The 13,008-nt window shown below is 34.5% G+C and overlaps 1 protein-coding gene across 1 annotated transcript in view; it reads right to left on the bottom strand.

Annotated features, from left to right (window-relative positions):
• Positions 1-13,008, bottom strand: part of CDH2 (cadherin 2) — a 273,767-nt gene that overhangs the window by 45,953 nt on the left and 214,806 nt on the right. The window contains exons 8-10 of the mRNA XM_049769551.1: positions 3,409-3,546; positions 2,484-2,669; positions 109-362 (exon numbers count right to left, since the gene is read on the bottom strand). Of these exons, the coding sequence (XP_049625508.1) occupies positions 109-362; positions 2,484-2,669; positions 3,409-3,546 (578 nt within the window). The remainder of the gene's footprint in view (positions 1-108; positions 363-2,483; positions 2,670-3,408; positions 3,547-13,008) is intronic.

Consider the following 13,008-nt stretch of genomic DNA (forward strand, 5'->3'; position numbering starts at 1 on the left):
CAGTCTGGAGTTCAGTGGATAGAGGGGAGAGGACCCAGAACACACACATCCAATGTATGGCATTGAGCAACATATAAAATACAAGACACCATAAAAGCCGTTTGATACCTAATGTTTTGCTGCATATACCGATCTGGGTCCTGAGCAGTAAATGTTGTTAACATGGTACCAGCATGAAGGCCTTCTTCTTGCCGAATGATCTTGGGATTTGGAGCAAAATAAGGGTTTTCATTCACATCAATAACTGTAACAGACACCGTTGCAGTTGACTGAGGTGGGTGCTGAATACCCTTGGCTAATGGCACTTGATTTTCTGCAGCAACAGTAAGGATAAACATCCTATTTGTTTCAAAGTCAATTGGCTGGAAGGAAAAAAAAAGAAAACTATTTTTTGCCAGAAGTCAAAATACATGTATTGTGCAGTTTATTCATCTAACAACCCCATTTCTAAAATATTAATTTTGCATTCACTACACTATAATTTCTTTCAAATTTCTGGAAAACACGTGTCAGTCAGTATGGCCAGAGATTGAAATATTTATCACAATTTTGCAATACTTATAAATATTATACTTACAAATTTTGCAATACTTACAAATATTATGTACCTTGAATATTTATACTCATACATTTTTTTTTTTTTGGTTTTTGGGCCACACCTGGCAGTGCTCAGGGATTACTCCTGGCTGTCTACTCAGAAATAGCTCCTGGCAGGCATGGGGGACCATATGGGACACCGAGATTCGAACCAACCACCTTTGGTCCTGGATCGGCTACTTGCAAGGCAAACGCCACTGTGCTATCTCTCCGGGCCCCTATACTTATACATTTTACTATATAACTGACCACTTTTATTAGCTACATATGTCACTCTATGATCATTACTGATGCAAATAGCACATCAGAAAGAGAATTCTTTTGATCTGATTAGTTACTAGTGATCTAGACTTAACATTGACTAGTACAAAGAAGTGGCCACTGTTCTAAATATTTTTATGAGCATTAGCCTGTTTATACTATATAATGATAGTGTGACTTAGGCACTGTTATGAACAGTACTTTCTGGAGGCAGAAGACAAGGCTCATAGAGGTTGAATACCTTTCGATAGTCACATCAAGAATAAGAGCAAAGCTGAGATTCAAACATGCTTGTGCTCTTAGTATGCATTCACAATAATTATGCTGTTTTTATCAGATGATTACCAGTCCTCTCCTAGAGAAGAATGCTGCTGAATTCATGCATAGATAAAATTCTTAGCAACTGACACCCAAATATATCTTTGTAAGTAAATGCAACATTTGAGAGTTCACTTATAAATTGGTAGTGCTGAAGTAGGCCAGGGAGAAAGAAAAAAGTTCTCACAAGGGAGCCAGAAAGATAGTATAGCAGGTAGGGTGCTTGTCTTGCTGTGATGGCCCTGGGTTTGGTCCCCAGAAGGGTCTCCCAGGCCCATTAGGTTTAATTCCTGAATGCAGATCAGAAAAAAAGACCTGAGCACTGTTGGCTGTGGCCCTCAAAACTAAGAAAAATATAGTTCTCACAAGGGGTACATTAGTGATAGGTGTAGTGTTTGAATTATGTGCATGAGAAACCATTATTAATAGCACTGTAATAAATCAATTCTTTTTTTTTTTTTTTTTTTTTTTGGTTTTTGGGCCACACCCAGTGGTGCTCAGGGGATACTCCTGGCTGTCTGCTCAGAAATAGCTCCTGGCGGCATGGGGGACCATATGGGACACCGGGATTAGAACCAACCACCTTTGGTCCTGGATTGGCTGCTTGCAAGGCAAATGCCGCTGTGCTATCTCTCCGGGCCCAATAAATCAATTCTTAATTAATAATATTCAACGATTAAAGAGAACCCACAATAAAATCATGTATTTTTCATACTTAAAATGAACCTCCCTTTTGTTTCCAGTATTCAGGTTTTATTTATTTTGTCAATTAAAACTGAGAAAACCCAATTTCTTAAAAGCCTTTTAAAACAGCAATGTATAATCAAAATCTTTTGAAAGCACTGGCCCTCTTCTGGCTTACTTGTTGTAAATTTATTTTTTCTTTAGTCGTTTGTGCATCTGGGTAAATAGCGACCTATAAATGTGAGAATAGTAGGGCATCATTTAGCAACACTACCAATAGGGTAATCACAGTTTTAGAATGTGATCACTAATATATCACCTATACTGAGAGTGAACATTGTTGAGGGCAGTCCTGTCTTCAGATCGAGAAACCAACCAAAATCATTGAAAAGTAATCACAAACCAGTAACTATATATGAGAGTATCTATTTTGAGAACAGATTCAGCATAAACTAAAGCTAACAAATACAATGCCACAGATGTTAATTCCTGATGTTTTTGAAAATGAAAAACAAACCATTCCTAAAATGTAGCACAATGTAACTTGTGCATGTGAGGGGATGAGGAGTGATATACTGATAGACAGCAGTGGTAGAGGGCTAGATGACCAGAGTGACACTTACTTTTACCACGGTGACTAAACCATCATTGCTGTTTGGGTCAGTCTGGATGGCAAAACGGCCAGTGGGGTCCCCACCACTGATCCTGTACACTGCATTCCATGCTTGTGTGTGAGGCTGATCCTTATCAGTCACAGTTAGGTTTGCTACTATGACATCTACTCTGTTCTCAGGAACTTCGCCGTAGAACTGCAAGGAAGACAAAGCTCAGTCACAGAAGCATGGTGGACACCTGAAGGACACTACCTTTGGATAACTACACCAGTGTGATTTTGCTGCTTCATTAAATCTTTATTAGCTACACTAAAGAAGAGATCAGTAATACGTATAATCACAGCATTTATGTTGCATTTTAAAAAATAACGTAATTTCATGAGCAGTAAATTTCCCCCCAGATTACATTATAGTTTCATTAATGTCAAAATTAAGTTTTCATTTGTGAGTACCAGCTAATTAATGGTTCAGAAGAAAGGATAGTTCTGAGGAAATAATTCTATGCAAGAGATAATGATCATTTTCTGAGAGTATCAGAAATTCATCAAGTAAGCCATGTGATAGTGTGCATTTATTATAAATGGTGTAAAATATATTATGTTCATCTTTATATTGGAAGTATAACAAATTTTATTTATTTATAATTGCATAATTATTGTAGTCTATATTAATTATAACAGTACTAAGTCATTGCAAAATATTTTTTCCAGGCAGTCTATTTTAGCAACTGTATTAGTGGACTGGGAAGCTATGAGAAAACAAATTACCTCTGGAGTTTTACTTAAAATCTTGGTGACAAAATATGTCCAAGTCAGCAGTCACTCTGCAATTAGGTTAAGTGAGTTCCACTTCTATTTAACACATTTATTATTAATAAAAAAAATTCTACATAATGGACCTCAGACTGAGAATCTGAGTGACAGTCAGTACTTACTGTCATGGCAGTAAACTCTGGAGGATTGTCATTGACATCTGTCACCGTGATGACAGCCGTGGCTGTGTTTGAAAGGCCATATGTGGGATTGCCTTCCATGTCTGTGGCTTGAATTATTAATGTATATTGTTGCACTTTCTAAAAAGACAAAGATAACAACTTAAATGAAACTAATTCCTCAAGAAGACATAACAGTTGTTCTGTAAATGGCTTTTTATTACACTTTGAGAGAGCAATATCATTCATCCTGATTAACATTACTTGAGATTTCCCAAGTGGAGTTTACTTTAGCTTATGAAGCACAGGTCTGGTTATCCTCTGGAGAGATTTAACTGTATATATTCACCTCTACTTGTGGAAAGGAACGCACTGTAGATGTGTGAAATTCACAGCTGAGCTGAAATTTCCATCTTGTTCCAACATTTCCATTCTACATCCAAATCATTTTGTTTATATTTACTTACTCATATGTTCATCTGTATGACATTTAAGTCACTAAAGATATCAAGGAATTTTTAAAAGGAAGAAGCAAGCACAGAAAATTCATAAAACATACATACTCATATAGTCTGCATATGGGCTTTCATTTTCATAATAGGTTGCTATCTATATTTTCTTCTAGTTTATTAGAATATGTTATTCACAAATCTGTAGGTGAGGTATATTCTTAAATGCAGCCAAAACCTAATTGAAGGGTTTATGCTTAAATCCTTTGACTCAGAACATAGTTATTTAATAGTAGCTGCACTCAATGGATTGCTATTTAGCACAATAATCTTTGTATTTACTGTTTTGAGTATAGACCTATAATGGACATACTCGTATATAGATTATTATTACAAAGTAGGCATTACCGCTTTAAAATTCAAGACTAAATTTTATTTATAAAAAGTAGTAATGTATCTAAGAGAAACTATTGATATTGTTTGAGATGCCTATAGAACTAGAAAAATTTTATATTAGGAAATTCTAGCCAACTTAAATGTCTAAAATCTCTGTGGAGATTAGCACATGTAAGAAAAACTTAGATCATTTTCATAAAGTTTAACATTTCAAACAGAAATGTAATTCTTCATACAGAAATAAACTCCCACTACAGAGTGCAGTTTCCTATAGTCTAAATATATTTAAGATTATGAATGGCCACACTTAAGAGATTTCTGAAACTTGGATAGAACAGACACAAATTGCAGCTTTTGATTTAGTTGTTAGTGGGAAGGGCAAGGAAACAGAAAGAAGTGGGAGGAAAAACAAAACCTCACACATTTGATTTTCAGTGTCTGTCCACCCAAATGTCAATCTCTAGAAGTTATTTATATTAGGTTTTCTTTGTTTATTCCTTGTCTTACTGAAAGGTATAATATAACACTTTGAAATTAAAAAATGAAACAAAGATATAGATCTGGTCAAATCATTTTAATCTGCTTTAATTCATGACATCTCATCATAATGGTTATAAAGACTAAGATTTTTCTCAATTATTTAATGGTTTATTAGGAAAGGAACTTAATCATGGTTTTTTGCACTCATGATGGTAAAAAAAAAACTTTGTAGAGCAATCAGGGTCAGTCTCCTAGCAAAGAATATTTAAAATAAAGAATTGTTATGATCTGAATGTCATCTCTGTTATGTGATTTTTGCAGAAGCACTATCAAAAAAAAAAAAAAAGAGAAAAAGAAAAGATTAAAAGCACTTTGCTATTATATGGAAATACAAGCTATCATTAATGCCTGCTCTCCAAATACCTTTAAAATAATCTAAACATAATATACAAATTTTCCATTGAGTTGAAATTCTGGGTTCAGTAGCTATGCTACAAATTTCTTACTGATCCATAATATTATTAAGATATTTAATTTAAAAAGAACACTGCTGCTAAAATACAATGTCTCTTCGAGTTTAACAATACTGACTCATGTAAAAAAAACATGATTTCAGTCCCCTTTCTCACACTGTGCACAAGTCAATTCAAGATAGATTAAAGACCTCCTTCTTTGACAAGAATCCATATATTATATTGAAAAAAACATAGGCAGAATCCTTCATTACATTGGTTCTAAAGGCCAATGGCACAGGCCAACCAACTGATAACAAATAAATATGATCATAAATATTTAAGAAGATTCTGCTCTGCAAAAGGAATTATGATCAAAATAGACATTTCCAACTGGGAAAAAATATTTTCCTATCATTCATCTGATAAAGGGTTAGTATTAGAGGCATGTAAGCCACTCTTAAATCTTAAAAACAAACCAAACAATTCCATTTAAAAAAGTCCTTAATACAGATGGTCAACAGAAACATGAAAAAATGCTCTATTTTACTTCACATTAGGGAAATGCAAATCAAAAAAATGAGATATCAACTTACAATAGTAACATGGGCATAACATCATAAAGAACAAAAGCAACCAGTGTTGGTGTGGATATAGGGGGTCATGGGGTAACCTCATTTATTGCTGATGGAAATGTTAAGTGGTTCAACCTCATTGGAAAATAATATGGAAACTTAAAAGACTAAAATTAAGATTCACATGACCCAGCAATTCCACTTCTGGACATCTATCCTCAAGGTCATCAAACTTTAGTCTAATAAGACATATGCTCTAATGATGTTCATTGACACACTACTTATGACAGCTAAAATCTGAAACAACCCAAGACTGTAGGAATTGATGACTAAATAAACTATGATATATATACAAAATAGAACTCTATTAGCCTATAAGAAAGATGAAATGATGCAACTGTAGCTTAGAGAAATGGATCTGGAGAATATCGTGATGAAGGAAGTTAGTCAGAGAGTAGCAGAGAAAACATGATCTCTCTCCTATGCGGGATATAAAAAAATCAAGAAAATAATAGTTGACAAAAGGCAACATAACAGAAGAATCAGTCTACAAAACTGAGCTTACCATGATACAAGCAATTAACAAAGGGAACAATTATATAAGGACAGAAGAAACCAGACACTTTAATAGAAGGCATGGTGTTGGAAAGGTATGCATGATGACCTATTATTAATAGTGTATAAATCCTGGTACCTTAAACAAATATACTTGACAAACAATACAATCTCTATTTTTACATGCCCACTGGGTGTTACGCTCTTACATTCAGTAAGGAATGTACACAATCTATATTTTAGACAAGCAAGATACTTAGAGCTTCTTGGCCATGTGGGTCAGAATTATTGGCATTTTGATTCCATAAGTTTTGACTTCCCACCTTTAGAGTCCGTTTTACCAAGAGAACTTGATTATAACATTCCTCACTTCCTGTTCTAGATGGAAGAAATACATCTGCTTGCTAGCAACTGTTCCTAATCTCAACTGTCTCATGAAGATATACTACCTTTTATTCACTTAATTTGACATCTCTGGCTTCTGTATTTATCTTTGAATATCTATGATTACAGTATGCCATTGCATATGGCATTTCTTGTTTCTTAGGACTGTGAGGTTTTGTCTTGTAGAAGATATTTGCAAATATCTCAAGACATTTTTGACCACCAAAATTGGGGGATACTATTGATTTCTTACATTCTTATAATCATTTTATAATATGCCAGGCATTTTTTCACAAGAAAACTCAATGTTACCCAAACACAAATAATGCCAAGGTTGAAAATTTTTAGATTATAATTTCTTCCATTCTTCTAAACTTAAGTGCTAAGAACCACATTGTTTTGAGTAATGCTACATAGATCTTGCTTTAAGAAAACTCATAAACTCCACCTAGGTGGATACCTTCTAAAAATCGTTGAGTCAGAGCAATTTCCCTCTGTAGATCATAACTCTACCCTGTTTTAATTTATGAAGCCCTTTTTCAGTAGTGCTTTTCACCTTCTATGAACATATTTACATATACCCTTTCCCAGAGCCTTTGTTCTGCCTATGTTGGTGTGGTTGATACAGAACATAAAGCCTGAACTGACAATTAAAAATAGCTTTTGAATTTGAGGTTGGATAAATGAAAAGATGAGAGACCTTGTGTCTTTATTAGGTAATAAAAAGCATTTGAACAAACCTTATGATTTATACAACTTGCCAATATATTTATTCATTAAATCATATAGGGAGAACATAAACTAGCTATTTCCCAAACTATGGTGATTCATATAACATCCTCTCAATTCTGCAATATACTATTTCTATACCATGAGTCACTCCACTCCTATTTATTTTGACATTGACTTTCATTTTTAAAAACATAAATTAATTTATTATGAAAGAAGTAAATGGAAAACTAGCATCCCTTGCCATAAGTATGTGTAACTATAAAAATAAACACAATATAGTTCTTGTACTCTGACCATTTCTCTTTGATAAAATTGTATCTAAAAGGCTTGTGGTCTGGTTTTCCCTAGAGACTTTCTTATGTGTATCAATTAAAATCATGTTGCCTATGTACCTTAGTTTGAAACACCAAAATAGTGTAACGTAAATGAAAAAAGAGGTGAGAGTAACAAATATATACTAAGCACCAGGGAATAAAATATTTACTTAACTAAAACAAAGATGTCAAGAAAATAAGTAAAACAATATATACTTGAACAAAACCAGAGATATTCTTGCAGAAATGAAGTGATAATACTAGATATTCAAAGATCATAAAAGCAAGAGACTTAATGAATGCATCTATTTTGAGTAGGAAGAAGTGATAGGAGTATTTATTTACTAGGGGCCTTTTAACCAGTCTTACAAGTAAAGGGGTATAAAAACATACAAGAGGTATTTTCTGGGTAAACTAAGAGAAAATGACAACTAATGACAAATCTGTTGATCAGGTGGCAAGGCATTATAAAAGAAAGAACATGAGCTTGAAAGAGTGATAAGGTGGCAATGGTCACATGAAACATACAATCAACACAAATTTAGATGCATTTGATCAAGGGACAAACAATTACTACTATTATTAGAGTTTAGAAAATGCAGATTTATAAGTCAGTAAAGTCGTAAGTATTTAGATCTGAAATTAGACTGAAACTACCTATGTTAAAATTTGTAGCCTAAAATATTTCTAGAAGTTAACTGTATACTATATTTAATTGAAAAATTTAGAATAATCTCACTCATCACTGGGACATAAGAAAAAAAAAAACAAGGATAATGTGGGGACAATACACAGAGTCAACAGAGATGAAAATCAGGTGGACCATTTCATGGTAGGTACCAGTTTGTCACAGGGAGCTGCGAGTGCACTTAGAGTAGAGAAAGTATAATATTAAAAGGATATTCATGGCACCCTTCATTTACAGCAGTATAAACAAAATGTCACAAAGGAATAGGGGGGAGAGAGAGAGAGAGAGAGAGAGAGAGAGAGAGAGAGAGAGAGAGAGAGAGAGAGAATGAGAGAGAAAGTAAAGTAAAATATTTGCCCTAGAGGCAGGTAAGAAAGGGTTGTTGGGAAGAAAGAGGGCATCAGAGAGGGTGAAAGAGAAAATGTTGACATTGGTGGTGGAAAATACACACTGGTGAATGTTGTTATATATTGAATGACTATAACTCAATCATGAACAACTTTATCTGTGGAAAACAACCTGTATTATGAACAACTACGGTGTTGAAATGTATTTTAAAAAAGAAAAATTAGTGGCCTGAGAGTTGGCACTAGAGGTAAGGCATCTTCCTTGCAAGTGCCTAGCCTAGGATGGACCTCAGTTCAATCCCCTGGTGTCCCATATGGTCCCTCCAAGCCAGGGGCAATTTCTCAGCGCACAGCCAGGAGTAACCCAGAGCACCAAATGGGTCACAAAAAAAAAAAAAAAAAAAAAAAAAAGGAAAATTAAACAACATGTATTGACATTGACATTGAACACTACTTATATACGAGGCACTGTGCTAACATTTATGTTATTTCATTTAGTCCTTTAAATAATCCTAATAAGTCAGAGCTACTCTTTTTCTTTTTAAGTAAGAATTTACAGATGATGAAAAAAACTTAAGAAGAAAAGGAAACTAACCCAACAATAGCAAGTCAGAAATCAGGGGCATAATTTAAATTTAAGTATCTGTGTTTTAGTTGATTGGACATTGACCATCAACCCCAGACCTTGAATCCCATCCTGGGAACCAGCACGGTTTTTTTGCACAGGAATCAAATGTCCACATGGAGAGGAACTAATGCCACCCTGACATGACTTGCTCCAGGGTAGGCTCAAATGACACTCCTAGGAAAAAAAATCAACTTACTTTCAGGGCAGGTTTTCCCTGCCTCACCACTTAATGGTGAGATAAAACCAGAAGATGTGCCTAGACATCTTGGCTTTGACAATAGGAACTGTGCAAAAACCAAGACCTCTAATTACAGAAGTCTTACTGTAATAACTGTGATTGCAGTGAAATTTTCCTTGGACCATGAAGAAAGACCATGGGGCTGGACACAATTAATGTGCTGGAGCCTATAGTTGGCCTTATGACAGGATGCTTCATGGGTAGGGTCACCCTGTTTTTTAAGCCAAGCGTATTTCCTTTCTAATTTCCCCAACTTTTGCTGTGCCTATGTAAAAAAGCAAATATTGCCACCCCCTTTAAAAATTTTTTTATTTTATCTTCTAGTTATGGGCTCCCACGTTTTTCATAAAACCTTGGGAGATGAATTTATTTTACCTCATTTTTCTGCATTTTCCTATAAAATTGAGAAAAAAAAATAGAGGATGGGGGATAGGAGGCAAGTGGTCTCAGGTGCATTGGTAAGGAAAAAAGGACAGAACTAAATACCCAAACCAAAGTCAACAATAATAGAATCAAGAGACCCAAACTATAACTATCTAAGCTTAAAATGGGCCTGTTACAGTGGCAGGCCAGGGGAACTAAGGGAGGTTGTATAGGATGCACCCTGGGAACTTTGGTGAAGAGTGGTCAACACTGGTGGTGGGAATGGCCCTAATTCACTGTCACTGTAGGCCTGAGATCCAACTATGAAGGACTTTGTAATTTACAATGGTGTCAATAAAAATTAAAAAAAAATCTGAGTTAGCAATCTGCATCATTTATTGTCTCACTAAATAAACCAGAATATATAGGTGGTATGTATATATGATTGTTAGGAAAAGATCGAAGAAAGTCAGATTTCAAGGTGATGAGGAAAAAATGGGAATTAAACCCTTAATATGTGTTGCCCTGATAAAGAGCTGTATTGAAAAGAAGACAATTTAATATGGACATTTCTTCAGAGATTCTTTTCATGATTTTTAAAAAAGAAGAAAGAGGTAAAACATAAAACTTGGTACATGTCAAAAGCAAGGTAAAAATATGGTCAGATATTTCAGTTCTTGTACTTCTAGATAAATGTAGCTATATCGTGGGTACTCAGAAAAATGACTAGTGGAATAACCCTCAAAGTCAGGATTAACAAGCAATAGTCAAATAAGTGAAAACTTTCAAAAGGAAGATGTAAGTATATAAAACATCACAGTTGCAGAGGAATTGCCTGAGTTTGTATACCTGGGAGACTATTGCTTTTACTTAGTTGCAGAAGGCAAATGAATCCATGAGGTTAGGCTACAGAACGCTTTAAGGTCAAGGTCTGAGAGGGTCTAGAATGCCATGTAAAATGCCATGTAAAAGAGTTGGGTGTGGTCTTAGATGTTTTACTTCATGGATTCTCATTATGTCTGTAGATTTTGTAGAAGTCTATGGGCCTTAAAGAAAAGAGCCTATAGAGAAGTAGAGAAAAAAAGATCAAGACAATAGAAATCAAAGAACATTCTTGATAGAAGAGTCAAGGTCATGACTAAGAAGAATGGTTGGGTTTGGAAAAGATTAAGTTTAATATTTTATTTGACATGAGAAAAATGATGATGAGATGTGAAAGTGATAGTGCTCACTGGCCACATGATTTCAGTAACCAAATGGTAAGTCATAGCTAATATTCATCAGGCACTGTGCTGAAAATATTTAGCAGGCATTTATATTTACTGGAGACTTTTTGTCTTGTGTTATCTACTTGTTGCAACCATTCCACAAAATAGGTTATATTACAATCCCCAGTTGCAGATGTAGAAACAAAAGCTTCGGGTTAATATACTGGAGGTAAAAAGTCCCATAATAGGAACAGTCAGAATTCAGACCCAAGGAGGCAGAGTGATCTGGCTGAATAAACTGGGGCATAGAGGTGGGCACAGAAGAAAAAAGGGAACAAAAAGAGTTGCCAGAAAAATGATTTGTCAAGCAATATGGCAAGAATCCAGAGGAGTTTAAAATAAAACAAAGATGAGGATATGTGGTGGAAAAAGATTTATGACTGGAGAACCTAAAGAATTGATATTTTTTAAAAACCTGGAGATTAGAGAAAAATAAAAAGCTGAACCTCAGTAAGCATTTCAATGATTAGGAATTCAATCACTTAAAGATGTCATATATCCTGGGAGAAAGACGACTGAAATGACTTTTGACAGAAAGAAAACTGTGAATTCTAATAGAAATAAAAGAATCTGAAGTCTGCACAAGGCCTAGAGAAGTCAAAGTAATTTATCCGCAGCCTCGGGCAGAAATTACCATAAACCTTCTTAGATAGATACATTTTTTTTGTCAAATGACTTTCAGATAAAGGTTTTCCATAATTTCCCCTACTAAGTCACTGTTTTGTTTAAAAATTTTACTGTCAAGAGCTATTTCTCATATTGTTATAATCTATGATTCTAAAGTTTCAAGTTCATTTCCACATTCATTCCATCAAGAGTAGCACATATTTGCTTCTGTCCACTGCAAGATATATTTAACTACAATTATGGTATGGCTTCAGACTTTCCACCACTAAACTAAATATAATCTCTTTGATTTTTAAATATGGCTAGTTGACTTTAGTAAAATGACAATTTTCTATGCTCTCTTATAAAACAACCAGGATAAGTGTGATAAGAATAAATACTACTATACAAAAAAAAGAGAAAGCTTAATTTTAGACTTCGAACCTGGATGTGAATCAGAGAAAAAAGACTCAGAAAAGATATATCCCTGGTTAGTCTATGAACACCTGGCATGCAAGGCAATCTTGAAAAATACCCCATATTATCAAAAAAAAAATAAGGCATTGATGTGTTTATTAGCATTTAGGAATAGTATTTCATAGAGTAATCGAAGAAGTAAAAATACATATATGTCCCAACATCACTGATTGGTTCAGTGACACCTGGATTGTTGACACCTGGGAACTAATCTGTAAAATATAATTGGCATATATCTACCTCCCAAATGAGACGCACAGCTGAGTAGTGAATAAAGGAGTCTTGATTGGCTAAGATTACAATATTAAAGCTTTTCCAGTACCATCTTGTGTATATAATTAATTGCAACAGTGATATTTCCTTCAATCCAATTCATGTGAGTGCTACTGAGGCAAAACCAACTCCTAAAGTCCTTGTCAATAATATTTATTATGATAGCTATTGAGTTTCCTTTTGACATAGATAATTAGAAGTCTTATGACCTCATAAGATCTTGCTCAGCCAGAAATACACAAAGTGTACTGTGAACTGGTACTTGGAGAATTCACTACTATATTTACTGCTAATGGTCACCAATGACATTGATGATCTGTAAGGAAATGATTAGAAAAATCAAGAAATAATGAGAAAGATTCATGGCTAAATTTTCCA

This window comes from Suncus etruscus, chromosome 3 (assembly GCF_024139225.1).
Source record: "Suncus etruscus isolate mSunEtr1 chromosome 3, mSunEtr1.pri.cur, whole genome shotgun sequence".
In the NCBI taxonomy this organism is placed as follows: Eukaryota; Metazoa; Chordata; class Mammalia; order Eulipotyphla; family Soricidae; genus Suncus; species Suncus etruscus.